The sequence below is a fragment of the Argentina silus genome (assembly GCF_951799395.1).
Source record: "Argentina silus genome assembly, chromosome: 6".
In the NCBI taxonomy this organism is placed as follows: Eukaryota; Metazoa; Chordata; class Actinopteri; order Argentiniformes; family Argentinidae; genus Argentina; species Argentina silus.
The window spans coordinates 9,960,581-9,976,259 of record NC_139660.1 but is presented as its reverse complement, the minus strand read 5'-3'; the positions used below and the strand labels follow the sequence as shown (position 1 = coordinate 9,976,259).

Genomic DNA, 15,679 nt, shown 5'->3' with positions numbered 1-15,679 from the left:
GGTTTTGCACCACAAGGAGCAAAACATGTCTACATTGAGTTCTAACACTGTAATTACTATAGTAATAATATTGTTGTTACAAAGTACCTTGCCTTGCTTTGTAATGCATAAGAATGGATATCATCTTTCCCAAAAGATTGCACTACCACAATTCAAAGGCAAGAAAGGTAAAATCAATTGATTGATTTTGGAAACCACATCCATACAATCCTCTCTAGGAGAAAACAAAACAAAGCTTGGTCAAAAGAAGGGCACGGTGAATTCAATAAAGGCCACAGAGAGCAGAAAAAGCTGGCTTGAGAGATTACCAAGTTTATCATGTAAGATCCATTACCAAGATTCTTTACCTGGCAAATATTGGTCTCAGCATTGCCTCCGTTATGACAGATTTGTCTTGCCCCACTGAAAGAACAGTGTTATTCAGAGTAGACCTGGCAAAAATAAAGGGACCTGAAATGCCTTTGCTTGGCAACTCAGCAATAAACCATTCAGATGCCTGCCAGTGAGCAAACAAGTGGGGAAGAAATATAACCTGTGGATCAATACCATATGACAACTAGCAAACAAACAAAAAATACATTTTTTACAGTGAACCACAGAAAATGGAAACACTGTGCTTTCTACATAGATTCACTATCGACTAATAATAACATAATAGTGACACAAACTGAATTGGAATGAAAAAGAGAAACTGCATCTCTGATCAGATGTGAAGAGGAGCTCTGTTTCTCAGATCATCATTAAACCATTAAAGCCAAGCTGTCGCCACTGTTTCTACACAGAAGGACCCTAGCAGGGGAGGCCATGCTTGCTGTGAAATCAGATGTGATTTCTCTCCCTTGTAAAAGCCAGTGGGTGACAGAGACGTAGGGGATGGTGTGACAACTTAGCGCATCGCCAGAATACTAATCTCCCCCCGGCCTGGGTGGCTCTGATCCTCTGGTGGCCATTGCTCAGTGATTTTTCAGTTCAAAAACACTCCCTGTCAGAGGGGAGGTTAAAGGGTCTATCTGCCATCTGACAGATTCAGTCACCCTACTCCTCGATCACACAGGTGATAGTCACTCATACATAATGTACAGTGCACTGTCCATGAATGCGAAGACAATTTTGTGAGGATATATGAAATGTACTTTGTCTTGTTCATATATATACAGTAGCTTTACATTGTAATTGTTGAATGGTATTTGCAACGAAGAACAAGGCTAACTGTTGTTTTTGTTTAAAACAAAGGTAAAACAAAAAGAATGGATGTTCTCACATTTCTTCGACCTGCAGATGCATAAAGTGGTTCAGGGTTTTCTACCTGAGCTGCAGGTTGCCATGTAAGTGCCACAACCCAGTGACACTGCTATTATCAGCTGTTGTCAGTAAGCCAGCCATGTTAGCATTAGCATATATTAGAATAACTCAGCATGGCTGTCTCCTCAGAGATAATGAAGTCAGAACGGCAAGACCTGTAAAGGTGAGGATGAAACTTGAGTGAGTCACCTATCTGACGTACGGCCGGCTCTACCTTTGAACTCACATTTTTATCGAACAGCTTTTTCGATGGCATTTAAGCCGTAGGACAATCATTGTCTTCATGCCAAAACCAGGAAATTAGTCACATACAGTATGACCCCATCTGTAGCAGAGAGACCTTCTGTTGTCACCATCACCTTCATTTGTTGGCGGTGGAATGCCATGACATCCTTAAATGTCCTGAAGCAAATGCTTGAAAGAAAGAATCAAGGGGATTTAACTGAACACTCACTCTATACCAGGATAATGTTAATTCATCCAGTCATCCGGTTTGTCTTATTCTACTTTTTTGACCACTCTCAAATTCATAGAGGGAGCTATGGATGCAAAGACTGACCATCCATGAGATCAAAATGACGTATATATCGATCATTTAAAGGTCAAACAATTGATGTACCAATCCCAGATTGCCCCTTTAATCAAGGTAAGGCTTTGCAATGTGTTAACCATATTTAGGTATTCAGACACACAGGAACTCCTGTGAGGACTGGTGGTCCCATGACAGAGGAGAGCCTTCGATGAGAACCAAAATGTTTAACCAAACGAAGCTCTCAGTGTTAAATGCAATTTTGAGAAGGGCGTCATCTGCCATTACTACTTTCTCCCACCCTATCACTTACATCTGAGTTACAGTGAAGAGTATCCACTATTTATCTTATATATCATGTTCACAGTAGTGTTGCAAAAAAATGCACTGATGTTTGTGCAAAGTGCCTGGTGAAACAAAGGTCTAGTAAGACAGGACACAAAAGTAACATCTTAAAATCAAAGTAATCTTGATTAAAGAAATGTATCTGATTTGGGGAAAAGGCCATATAAATGATCTGCTGGACTGTTCAGGTGTTTGTGAAGTAACAAGCTACACCTTCAATGACCTTTGACAATAATAATGATTAATAATCAATATGAATAATAGCATCTAGTCCTAAGATACAATGCTTTACATAATAGCATAGAGGAGATTGTTTCCCCCACTGAATGCAATGAGGAACAGTTCTATTGCTGTTGCTGCTCGCTCATGGTGACATTTGCCATGTATCAAATATGGCTCAGGATTAGCTCCCCTCCGCTGCAGGGCAATCCATTTCCTACCATGATTAATTTCATTGTTGCTTCGGATATTATTATTCACCTATTCGGTTCAGTCTGTGGCTGAGTTCCTTACCCTGTTTATAATTCTGGTTTGGTTTCAGAGTTGTTAGGAAACACATACTGTACTCTGTAGACCCTGGTAATAAGATAGAGGGCGTTTTCTTCTTCCAGCAGGCACCAAAACATAATTTGAGGGTTGCCTTATTACCATCAAGTGTTCACTGGCACCACAATGCATTGTCGTATTATCTATCAAACAATAATGAATATGAAACATGAACCATGAAAACAGGATACTATTGCCAACTGCAGAACACAGGTGTAATACTATCATGTTGGTTGAAAAAAAGAACAATTTCCAAAATGTAACAAAGGGTTTCTGTCAATAAAACTCCACTCATCCATGATGCATTAATTGATCAGAATCTATTGAATCTATCAGAATCTATGACAAGACCTAGTAGTACTTTACCTGTCCAAATATGTGGTGTGCTCCAGTACATACAGTATGACCTTGACTTGACATTGATTACTGTGTGGAAAAGATCCAAAAAGCTAATGTACAGAGAAATTTGGTGAAAAAAGTGCAATCTTTATGAAACATATTATATGAGTAATCCACCTATATCTAACAAAAGCCGGGGACAACAGATGATCTAAATGTGCTAAAATAAATAATACATTATCGTTCCTCTCCTCATCAAAACCAAAAATATCTCCCCCTCTCTCAATCTGTCTCCCCTGCAGTCGTGTTGTACACGGTAGTATCTATCTCCGTCAGGGGGGCCATCGGTTAAAATATCCGCCTGAAGAATTAAATCAATAAATGCCTTGGATTCTTTTTCTCACCCCAAAGTAGGCTTGTTAGTGCTGGGACGCATGAGTTCTGTGTGGTCCGTTTTTCAATTTCCTGCACCAGTGCCCTCCCGGGGGGTGCCCTAGACCCATTCCTCTGGAGGAGGTTTCCTTTCCTGTTACCTACACCCTGAGGTGCCCAAGTAGGCTGTTACTGGGGCATGCTTTCTACAACAACATTCAGCTTCAGATGTTTTGTGAAAAGGGCTCAGGTTTATTGAACATATCAGCTATACACATCTGCAGTATATCAACATCAACAACAATTAACAAGCATTGTTAGCAAGTTGGTTCAGGTAGAGTGAAACTGCAGCTGTGGTGCAATAGACTCAAATGTATAAAGTCATTACTATATAAATTTAATTAAAATGTTGGAGTGTGGAAATTGTAACAGATATGTCTTTTTTTTTATTACATCTTCTCACCCAACTCAAAATCTGCAATGCCTCTGCACCAAGAAAACATTTTTTTTTTATAGCCTACAAGTTACCTTCTCTAAGCAATCAGGCAGTGGCATACAGCTCAGGTTGTCAGGCAGCTCCTCAGAAGTCACCACTGTCAATTCCAAGAGCCTAAAGAAAAGATACAAAGGATGGCTTAAATGGACCAACTCAGTTAATGTGCAGCTTAACAATGCCTACAATTAGCTAGGCAATTCTATTTGCTAAGCAACCAACTTTGCCACTATAGGACACAAATACAGGTAGGATGCTAGAGAAAAACCTTGTCTCAAGAGAGGGTGACTGAGCTTGGGAGGTTGACTCAATATATATAATAATAATAATAATAATAATAATTTAAAAATCAATAAAACAGAAAGGGGGGTGGAATTACTTCTTTAAATTACAAAAATGCATAGGTTACAGTATGCCATTTCTAATATGAACCTTTGATTTGCATGATGATGATCTACTATATGTTTGAAGGCTGAGACATTGTAAGGCTCAAATATGCAAAAAGCGTATGCCCTTACCATCAGGGCAATCTCCCTACGCAGAAGACATGAAAGGCCTCGGAATGAAAATGTCATCAGTGTGTGGTTGATCTGGCACAAACCTTCATTTGAAAAAATGCATTTGAAAAGTTGCAAAACACCTCATGGATACCTGGTAGTTCATGCAAATTATCATACAATTCTGACTTGTTCAATTAGTTAAAGACTTACCCAGGTAATGTTGCTGTGATGCATTTAGATTGCAACACTGAGGGGTGTGTTTTGCAGCCCTTTATATGTGAATCACTGCTGCAGAATGCAGGATGTCGATTAATGCAAACAAGCACCACAAATACCTTGAGTTTTAGATACAGATAGAAATGCTAAACTCATGCATCTCTCTCAACACATGGATTTCCCCATGACATGTCATTTTAGGCTGATGCATACATATTCAAGAGGGAAATGGCACTTCTATCCTTATCCTGGGGCATCACATAAATACGTGATTGCAGAGTTCATTATTGAATGTAATAACTTACCCTAAACTTCTGGGGGTTTTGGGGGACCACAAAAGGAATCATGACGTATCAAGACGTAGCCTTCAGTGCAGTGTTCCCATGCACTTACACTACTGTACACATTTGTTTTGCGCAGTTGCGCATGCGCGAGCGCAAGCAGGAACTTGCAGTGAGCGCGACCATAGCAATATCTGTGGCAATACACATCATCACATGAGAAAAACGTCAGCTGACAGCAGAAGTTGCGGTGTCAATGGACCTTGATTTTTAACTGACGCTATGCAAACTATTTCTGTTCTTTTGCTTGCCTACGAGCGTTGACGGCAATTCAACTTCACTGAACAGCTATCTCGCTATTGAGGCTGTGCCCACCTCCTGCTGCCTGACAGTTGACTAATGCGTAATGCCACCCTTAAAATTCTGTGCGAATATTTCGTGGTTGTTTACGGACCTGCCAGAATTTACGCATAGAATATACGCTGCTGCATCAGCTGGATTTCAAGCTGTAGAAGCGGCATGGCTGTACGACTCCGACATTGAAGAGCTCCAGAGAGTCAAGAATGCCACAGGAGTTGAAGTGGTGATTATTAACACACCCCCTGGTAAGAAATAAAGATGTATATGCAGGCCTACATCTCTGCTGAATGTTCTAGGACAACCCATATACTTTATGTAATTCAGTTTAGCTGGAAGCTGTATTTGGTGACATTGGGGAGAAACATTCATTCAGTTGTTGAACACACTAGTCCACTGTGTCCATGGAGAACATTTGCCAATTATCTGTGTTTTGTAGGAGATGTGAAGGCTGGTGAACTGGGTGTTGCTGCTGTCCCCGGCAGAGAGGCTGAGTTCAGACAGGGCCTGGATCTGGCTTTGCAGTATGCAAAGGCTTTGGACTGCAGGAGGTAAGGATATCACACAAGTTGTGTACACTCCCAGTGAGCCTACTGTGCCTCATATGACTGAGGCAATCAAAATGATCACAGTGAATCTGTTTCGGCCCCATGCATCCTCTATCTATGTCCATCACGTACACTGTGTAGGACACTGCTGCTGACTGTGCTGATGTTTACCTCAGTACAGTGTTCATTGACAGTATGAACATGCTGCTGCTAAGATATGCATGTACAGTTTATGCATTTCATCAGGATCCACTTGATGGCTGGGCGGTTGCCTGTGGGGGCAGACCGAACTGCCGTTGCCACAGAGATGGAAGACACCTTTGTGCAGAACCTGAAACATGCTGCAGATGTGCTCTCAAAGGTGACCCTGATAAATGGTGGAACGTTGAGATGGTTATTCTTTCATACAAACACAAATGTGGTGGCATGTGCTCACTATTCAACACTAAAATAGGATATTACATAAAAATGTTGTAGTTACAAGTTGATAAAGAGTACTATGTCCCGTGATTGTACGTGGTGCCCAATTTATGTTCTCAAAATTGCAGTGTTGGGGAAGTTACTGAAAATGTATTTAACTAGATTACCAATTGCTTTACAAGGACAAAAGTTGAACTACAGCAAAGCTACCCTAAAGTAGTTCACTTCATCAAAACTACTTCATCCAACAGTCAGTTACTGAAAGATGACCAGTCCATGTGACAGAAAGACTGTGACTGAAATGCTCTAAAATCACTGGGAGAGAAACAAAATTGTGAGGTGGAGCAAAGAGGGGAGACTGGAGGCAGTGAGGGAAGAATTCAAGGGCTGTAATAAAAGTTTAATTACCTTTTTTTTTCTTTTGGAAAATTGTAGTGAGTAGTGACAGTCTTACTATTACTACTAAACACTACTAGGATTTAGTTTAATTACCACTAAGATACTGCAAAATGCAGTTAAACTGATAGTTGGACTACATGTAGTGGAGCGACTCCCCAACACTGCAAAATTGTAAACAAAATGTCAATTCAATTTGCCTTCTGTCTTTAATCAATTTAGTATTAATAATAGGGCAGTCACATGCATTGCTGTTGTCTCTTAGGAGGGAATCACTGGCTTGATTGAGCCCATAAATACAAGGATAACTGATCCAAGGTATTTCCTGGACACTCCGCATCAGGGTAAGGCTCAGTGTCTGTATGTGTGCACCAATGCAACAGTCACTGACACTGCATTTAGAAATATGTTGTTGTTAATCTATTTGTATAATCTTTGACCCTACAGCAGCTGCCATTCTGCAGAAAGTTGGGCACCCAAATATTAAGCTGCAGATGGTGAGTACCTTGGTCAATTTGTATTGATGATCAAGAAAGTCTCTAATACTATATTTTGTTGAAAACAGTACACTTTCCAAGAGTTTTTCAATCAGGCCCCTCTCTAAGTTTGGAGAGAATGGTTCACCCTGAGCAATTATTGAGTTTCGGGCAGGGTCTCAGCGAAGCAACCATAAAGCCCAAGGACAGAGCACAACATCTTATTTGTTTTTGTGTTGCTAGTACTCCCAAAGGAAACATATGTTTTGTTCTAGAAAAGTGACTTGTCTTTTGCAAAGTTTACCTCTACTCCTGGGAGAGTTTGTCCTAGTTTGTATTCAATAGCAGAAAATTCCCTTTTCTTGAGGCAATTTGTGAATAAGACTATCTACCTGTCACATGCACCACATACTAGTCAGCTCTTTAGACTCCTAAAAAGGAAAAGTAATTACATCAGTTCTATCACTCATTCGGTCAATGCACAGTGCATACAAACTAGCACAATTCCAACTTGACAGAAAGGGACTAAGTATGAAATGTAGTTTTCCTTTGAATTCATGTTGGACTGTGAAGAAGAGGGACATGAAAATATTATTATTATTACTCGGCAGCCCAAAAACAAAAATTAAACTTGCAATGTCAAGAGGCTTCTGTAACGTATATACAATTGTTCTGTGTAACCAGAGGTTACTGACAGAAACCATTTTGTGTCCCTCATCCCTGCAGGACATTTTTCACTGGCAGATAATGGATGGCAACCTGACACACAACATCCAGAAGTATTTCCCCCTCATTGGTAAGTGTGTGTTTTGTCTGACACATAAATCTGAGGGTAACCTATCAGTCCAGTTCACACCATCATCAGTATGGGCACATCCAAGGCTGGATTATGGACCAGGCCAGTGCCCGGGGCCTCGGACTGCCTGGGGGCCTCCAAGTCTCATGCTGCGCTCGGTGCATGGCCCGAGACTTCCGAAGGAAGTTGAACGCCTGGGCCCTCAGTGCACACAGCGGAAGCTGACCACTAGGCCCCTGGGTGCTTATAGCGTGAGCTAACCACTAGGGCCCCCCAGACCCCTCAATGCTTACATTGTGAGAGCCCCCTGGCCCCATGGCATTTAAATAGTGAGCTGACCACTAGGGCTCCTAGGCCCCTGGGGCTTAAAGCATGATCTGACCACTAAGGTCCCTGGGCCCCTCCATGCTTAAAGTTTGAGCTGACCACTAGGGCCCCCGGGCCCTGCAGCACTTACAATGTGAGGTCCCTCGGTGCTTAAAGCGGGAGCTGACCACTAGGGCCCCCTCATTCTGCATAATAGGACAGTTTGAAGGGTGTCACATTATGGCAAGCTGTTCATTATTTGACTTACCGTAACCAGCTATCCCTTTATTTTAGAAGCTGCCCATTTTCCCTAGCTAGCTGTCCATATGATTCAGCTTGATAACAGAAATTAGTTAGCTAGCTGCCATTTTTGCCAGCTAGCTGCCCTTACAACCAAATTAGTTGCACTAAAAAGCCAGCTAGTTAACTAACAGCCACATAGTTCTGAAATATGGACCACAAACGTTGGAATAGTGGTCCATATTTCCTCCAAAAAACATGATCCAGCCCTGAGCACATCATATGGTGCCCCAGTGCATCTTTGACCACAACCTGTGATGGTGTTAGAATACGGGGTGCTAAAAGTGTGCTCTTATTCTCCCTTTTGCAGGTCACATCCAAATTGCGCAGGTTCCAAGCCGGAATGAGCCAGACAGTGGCGGAGAGCTGAGTTACCCTTACCTTTTCAGTATGCTGGAGGACCTGGGGTATCAGGGATACATCGGCTGTGAATACAAGCCTCTAGGTGAGGGCAGGTTTTCAAGGGCTCCCTCTGATATCCCCCTTTGATAACAACACACTGAGCTACAGCTCCATTGACTGTTATGTTACTTTGTGGATTCAATGTGGACACAATGTTGATCCCCTAAATGAACCACAAAACACAATCACTCTGCTCTGTTACATTTGCAAAACATATAAAGGTAAATGCTTAGTGGGATGCTTGGGACAGCCCGGGTAAGTGTAACCTCATCCTCTGGTGGACAGCGTATATAAGCCTGGAATAACAACTCAAACCTTGCCTTGGTGGGAATTAATTTACTGAGTAAAATATGCGTTATTATTTGATTTCAGCGAATCACATGACTGCGAAGCATAGCTCCGAATCAGAAAAGTGCAGTGTGCGAGCACTGTGGGGGAAGTACTGTGGGAGGTGATTGACGCGAGTTAAAGCCAATGGCTATGTGTTGTCCATTTCAAAATAAATTTTATTGGCTTAATGAAGGCCCAAGTTTGACGCGATGGTCCACCAGACCTTTGGCGCATTTGTCTAGGAACAAGACTCGGGTAAAGGTTAGGGTAGGGTTGTCCCAAGGATCCCACGAAGCATCTAACAATTTACAGTCATGGGACAGTGAGGCATTTTCTCTTCTTTTGGCTCTACACTCCAAAGGTTTGGTTTGAATCAAACAATTACTATGAGGTTAAAGTAGAGATTCTCAGCTTTTATTTCATGGTATTTGTGTACATATTGGTTTCACCATTCAGAAATTACAACATTTATGCATTGTCCCCCTCTTTTAGACTACCCAAAAGTAATGCGACAGATTTATGAAATGTCCAAATTAAGCACTCATGTTTAGTATTTGGTTGACATCCTTTGCATGCAATAACTGCCTGAAGTATACGACTAACCTTATAGTAATTGTTTAATTTCACTGTCCCATTAATTACACAGGGCACTGTATAAATGTGGCAACCTCTGAGAAAGTGTTTCAAATTGTTAAGGGGAGAGTAGGATTATGATAATGTTTAAGGGTATATTACAGTTTGTCAATGACGGTAAACTAAAGCATCAAGGGCATGATGGTTTAAAACTCATTTCAGGCTCTACAAATGAAGGTCTGGGTTGGCTGAAAGATTACTGGAAGTGTAACAAGTGATGACCGGAATAAAGAGCCACAGCATCTGTACTTGGACATGTCTTCTTCTGAAATTCCATCACAGTGAGGCTGTTTGTGATCTTATGCTCTTAAAACCAACTAGTGACCACCCTGTCCAAGGAGCCATATTCATGGAGGCCTGACCAAAATGTACTACAGCGGGAACAATAAAGTACAGTACAGATATGAATCCTTGTGTAAGAATATGCAAAATGTGAGCAGATTAGGTGAAATGTGCGTGGGATGTGGCTGCTTATTTGAACATGGTAAGCTGTTTGACTGTCCTTTGTAAGCATTTGTGGCTGTGTAATTACCTTTTATATAGTAAAATTAAGTTCAAAGTTTGCACCATTCATCAGTTGAATATACTATTGGTTTTATTTTAGCATATCATACATACAAATCCATCTGTATATACATAATATACATATACAAGCTTCAGACAGAATTATTTTGATTATATTACAGTTTCAGAATGCCTAAGGATAGCTAGCCTAACATGAATTTGTATCGACATCCAGTGTTCTTAACTTACAAAACAAAAACATGTTTAAGGTAAACTGCCTTGTAATACTTCGGTAATTCTCAATTTACTTTATTCCTTTTAAATAAGGAACTTCAAACAACCTTGAAATATTTGGTTTCCTTCAAGTGAAATGTGTAAAAACGTAAGGCTGTCAATGACATCTCAGAACTGACACAGTATGTTTGTGTTTTTGTTATAACAATTGGACACAAACTGGGTCCTATGCTCGTCCAAGCCCCCAGTTCCTTGTAAACTAAGGCCTGGAGCCCAACTATGCCCCTAACTGTGTCACAATTAATCAGCGTCTCATTTTATTCCCAAGGTTGGTGCAATAATAATAATAATAATAATAATACGCCTCTTGTAGCATCATCAAAAATAGAAATAAAAAAACGAAGGCACTTCTTGGATGAAGATATGGCAATGGGGTAAATTCAGTAGCGGGGTTTGACACATAGAAAGTACAAAAGAAAAGAAATGAATGACCCAACAACACTGCAGACTGAAATGGCAGCAATATGTCACCTCTGCAAACGACTAACTGGATTGTGTGCTGTGGCATGAGCAACTAGGGCAACAAGGCACAGTATCCAAGAGAAATAACTCAGATTCATTCACGTCTGTATGATTTGTACACTTTCATTGCTGAATTGGTGCCATAACAGCATCTAATTTCCTGATCTTTCCATACCTTAACCTGCGTTGCACACCACTGACTTGTTTTAGTCCAATTCAAAGTTGGGGAGTGAGGTCCACTTAAAGGGTCAATCTGTAATTGGTACATACATTATGGGACTTAAATTAACGAAGAATATAATTTATAAATGAGTTTAGATCAACTGTCTCATCAGAACCCAAAATATAAACCTTACTCCATGTTTGTAGACAATGCAGTTGTAAACACTGTATAGCTTCAAAACATGGCTAAAACTACACTAATGTTGATCCATAGGTCTGTATATGAAAATGAGAGTGGTTACATTTCTCCAGCCCCATACTTCAGATGTTTACCAAAAAAGTGGTGGGGAGCCGGCTTTGTTGTGGTTTTATTTACAGATTGCACCTTTAAGGTTGTATCTCTAATGCACATGGTGGATGGTTTCCCAGCTGAGGGGAGGCATCAACTGGAAGATGAGCTTAATGGACATAGACATAGTATGGCTTCAAAAACTAGCAAACTCTCCTCCCCCTTTCATTCTACCAATAGCGATCTATCACCCTCTGAAAGTCAGCAGGTAATAGGTTCAGTAAGTTGGCATTCAAAGGGGCAAATTGCATAAACAACACTGCTCCGGTGCACTGTCCAGTATAATATGCACTTCTTCAGTCCTATTCTGTCATTGTGAGGTAGTGTTCACCTGAGCCTCATAGCCTTAGTTAAGTGCCCTTTGTGAGGCCAAATGCCCACAGCGAGCAGGTCAACACCAACTACTGGCAAAAATGAGTTCACCTCTTCCATTCAGTGTGGAGAGGAATCCTTCAAGTAAAACAGTTTTCAGTCACTGGAGCACATATACTGTATACAGAGAGTGGGCTTGTGTGTGCTTTTACAGTGTCAATGAGTAAACCACTGTTGACTTGCTGAGAGGTCTTTGACCTGTGAACCCAACATGATTTCTTCAAAAACAATGATGTAGAATGTAGCCATTAAATAGATTCTGGTAGACCTCTCCCAGAGCCCTTAGTTTCTCTCCATCTCCATACGCCCCTGCTTGGCCCTACAGCAGGCCAGTCCAGAGGTTGTAGCAGGCTGTGTTGATCACAGACTCCAAGTGATGGTACATGGACACCAGCTGGGGCGGTGGACTGTTGCTAGGCTGCGGTTGGGATGGCAACGGTTCCCTAAATACAACTTTGAGGCTCTGGAGGGGCAAACAAGGTAAATGGGAATCAATGTCAAATCACATTATGGCCTATATAGAATGCATATCCCAGTAATATGCTCAGTAATTAAAGAAATTAGGGGACAAGCCCAACAATTACTCACCGTTTTTCTGGCTTGAGTGTCAAGAAAGACCAGAACAAAGCAGTCAGTGAATTTCTGGTTCAAGACAGCCTGAAAGAGAATAACATGTTAAGCGCTAATGCACACTTAAAATTCCTTTCCCTCTCCCCCTCACAGTATACCTTGGATCTATATTAGGTGTCTAAGCTAGATGGGCTCTTGTATTCAAGCTGTACATTGTTTTGCCCTCAGGAAAAAAGGCACACTGTGTGATGCTTGGAAGAAGAGAGGTTGACTTTATGTCATCAACTTGGGCAATCTCCAGAAGTGAGGGATGTTCTTTTGATCTCAAGCCTCTCAATTACAAAATTAACTAGGGAGTAACCTCCTGACACTTTGGAAGAGCTGACAATTATTCCCTTAAGACTCAGATAATCCCCCAAGAGAGCCTCTTTTCACATTTCTATGAGACACCAACCCTAATTTCAAACCGCAGAGGTCTTCCATTTTTGAATATATTATCATTTCTTTCCACATTCAAGTTATTTTTCCCCAGTTGTGTATAAAAGTAATAAGTCTGGGAAACAGCTGGGTTTAATTTACAACAGTTCAAGGTGACTTGAGGCTGTTGCTGATTGTGGATTAGTCAGGAACTTAATATGCTTAAAAAAAGAAAAAATCCCCTCTAAAAGTAACTAAAAAGAAAGCAGGGGAATTAATTATAGCATCTAAGTGACATAGTATTTCCCAATTTGACCATAAACAGACCAAATTGTGTATTTGACTTGCATAGTTCATAAACAGTGGCCACATGCAGCTCAAGGTTTTGATGTTATTGCCTGTAGAGTCAAGATAATGTTTGACTTGCTGGGGGAGGGGACAGGGGTAATTAATTTGCTTAGCAAGGAAAGTAAGTAATCTATCTCCACATATTCTGGGTCAGTTTAACACAATTTGAAGTGATACAGTATGTTACATTAGCACAGCTTTCTTTTCTCACAGCCGAAATATCACCCTCAGACTAGAGAAATGCATGGGTAACCAGAACCTGTTCTTACCAGATATTGAATGCCATTGTCATCAAAGTGACGGCAGCTCTGAGGGAAGCGGGACAGTAGCACCTTAATCAGGCTCTGGTACCAGCTGGGACTCATGGTCAGGAAGCAGTCCTAGGAACGGAGGAGAGAAGTGGATTGACCTTGACCAAACACATACTGTACCAGCTACAGAGCAGCCACTGCATGTACAAGCTTGTGGAGCAATTACAAACAGACCATGGGATAACTAAGATTCCAAAAATAAGAGTAGAGATTCCATTAATAAAATATTGCTTGGAATAAACAACTCCCAAGCTTAGTTCTGTGTATATAGCAACACATGATGCAGGCAAAGGCACCAGAGCAAGTGTGTCCTATGGGAGTTCTCCAAAGGCGAACCCTGGAGTGCTGCGGTGCCTTCTCGCAGTCCATACTTCACTACATTTAATCTGTGCTCATTGACTAGGACGTTTTTATGTGTTTATCAAGTAAATAAGTATGTTTGGGCTTTTAATTAGGAGTTTTCTTCAACCTCATTAGATAATTGCTGAGAATCTGACATCCCTGTGGGAAAGACACAGCTAGTTTGGAGAGCATAACTTTGATTAGAAAGAAGAGGGCAGCCCTCTAGGCCACACTAACATTCAAGATGATCTACACTACGTGCTTGAATCCTTATGGAATATTTGATTATTTTCATTCTATTTATTATTTTATTTTTTATAATTAAAAAAAATAAAAATAAGAAAATCATTCACTAGCAAGTAGTTTGAGTAGTGCAATGATTTGTATATAACATGTAGGCACAGCAGACCTCTAGGAGCTCCTTCAATCTTTCCATTGTTAGCATAGAGACTTTTGACATGCCCAGAAGCAGGGGAGCTATATCAACTCACAGAATAATATAAGCACTTGCACTGTGAAGTTACACAGCACAGTTGAATTGACTTCACAAGCTGATTTATTGCTATAAATGGGTGTATGAAACAGTTGGGAATCATTAAAAAAACATATATTCTGTCATCGCAGGACTAGATGCAAATCCTGCTGTTCCATGGGGACTGTGGCCTGCAGTGACTGAGAAAGAACGTATGACAAGAGAACCAGAGCACAATCCAAATGCAGCACTTAACTAACACCTCCTCATACTGCACATTATCACAGCTGCATCGGCATGTTCACCAGCTGTGCCAGTGTTATCCTTGTGTTTACGCTGGCGGGGTAATGTAATACTGAAAGGATGAGGCCTGGCCTTGCAGCATGCTGCACCTGGCTCACTGCTGATGGGGATGAGCTACAGGGCGCAGGGGAAAGACTCAGTGGCTGGAGCTGGAGCTGTCAATCAGGTTCTCAAGAGGCCAGAAACGTCCTGGATCAGTGGAAGGTAAGGCTTCAAGAGGAATCTTGTGATCATTACTCCTCCATGGATGGTGTGTACCTCTTCAACTCAAACATAAGAGCCTCTGTCATTATGGGCTTGATGGCTCCTTGAACAGGCAGAAGTGAGGCCCAGCCTCCATCTCTGCTGAGAGGACATTAACCTTGCATACCACTGCCATGTGAAGCCGCCAGCCATTTGAAAAATCACAGATGCACAATTACTGAATTGTAATTGGAGCTGGGTACTTAAAACTGGATATAATGAAGAATAATTTAAATGATTGGGCTCTCAGGAGAGGACATGGTAAACTATCGCATTAAAGTGGACATTTATCCATACAAATCATTTCTGACAAGCATCGCTCGGAAGGAGAATAAAAGACTAGTCTCCACTTGGCCACTTGTCTTCATGCAACTCTGGAGTCTTTTCTTGAAACGCAAAGACAGCACACATTGTCTTCAATAATTGAGGGTGTGTAAGTTCCTACTGTATAATTATGCCTCTTGCTGTGCATACAAAATAGGGTGTTGATGTGTTAAATGCTTGTCCAACTTACAGGAGCAGCATTTGTCAACACAATGACAAAACATAATTTCTCCTGCAACATCAACAAGTAATGAATGGCCTGCAAACAGCAGAGAAAGAGGGGTATTTTTTTCAACAAACACTGCACATCTGTATAGAC

At 41.1% G+C, this 15,679-nt stretch overlaps 2 protein-coding genes across 2 annotated transcripts in view; one reads left to right on the top strand and one right to left on the bottom strand.

Annotated features, from left to right (window-relative positions):
• Positions 1 to 5,092: 5,092 nt before the first annotated feature.
• hyi (hydroxypyruvate isomerase) lies at positions 5,093 to 12,327 on the top strand. The gene is made up of 8 exons (XM_083672464.1): positions 5,093 to 5,528; positions 5,720 to 5,831; positions 6,075 to 6,189; positions 6,910 to 6,988; positions 7,092 to 7,141; positions 7,847 to 7,916; positions 8,833 to 8,967; positions 10,050 to 12,327. The coding sequence occupies exons 1-8, from the start codon at positions 5,330 to 5,332 to the stop codon at positions 10,103 to 10,105; spliced, it is 816 nt and encodes a 271-aa protein (XP_083528590.1). The 5' UTR covers positions 5,093 to 5,329; the 3' UTR covers positions 10,106 to 12,327.
• A 12-nt stretch (positions 12,328 to 12,339) lies between these two features.
• The window catches only part of szt2 (SZT2 subunit of KICSTOR complex), a 48,869-nt gene continuing 45,529 nt past the window's right edge, over positions 12,340 to 15,679 (bottom strand). Inside the window, exons 73-75 of the mRNA XM_083672465.1 lie at positions 13,635 to 13,745; positions 12,619 to 12,687; positions 12,340 to 12,493 (exon numbers count right to left, since the gene is read on the bottom strand). Coding sequence (XP_083528591.1) covers positions 12,350 to 12,493; positions 12,619 to 12,687; positions 13,635 to 13,745 — 324 coding nt within the window. The 3' untranslated portion in view covers positions 12,340 to 12,349. The remainder of the gene's footprint in view (positions 12,494 to 12,618; positions 12,688 to 13,634; positions 13,746 to 15,679) is intronic.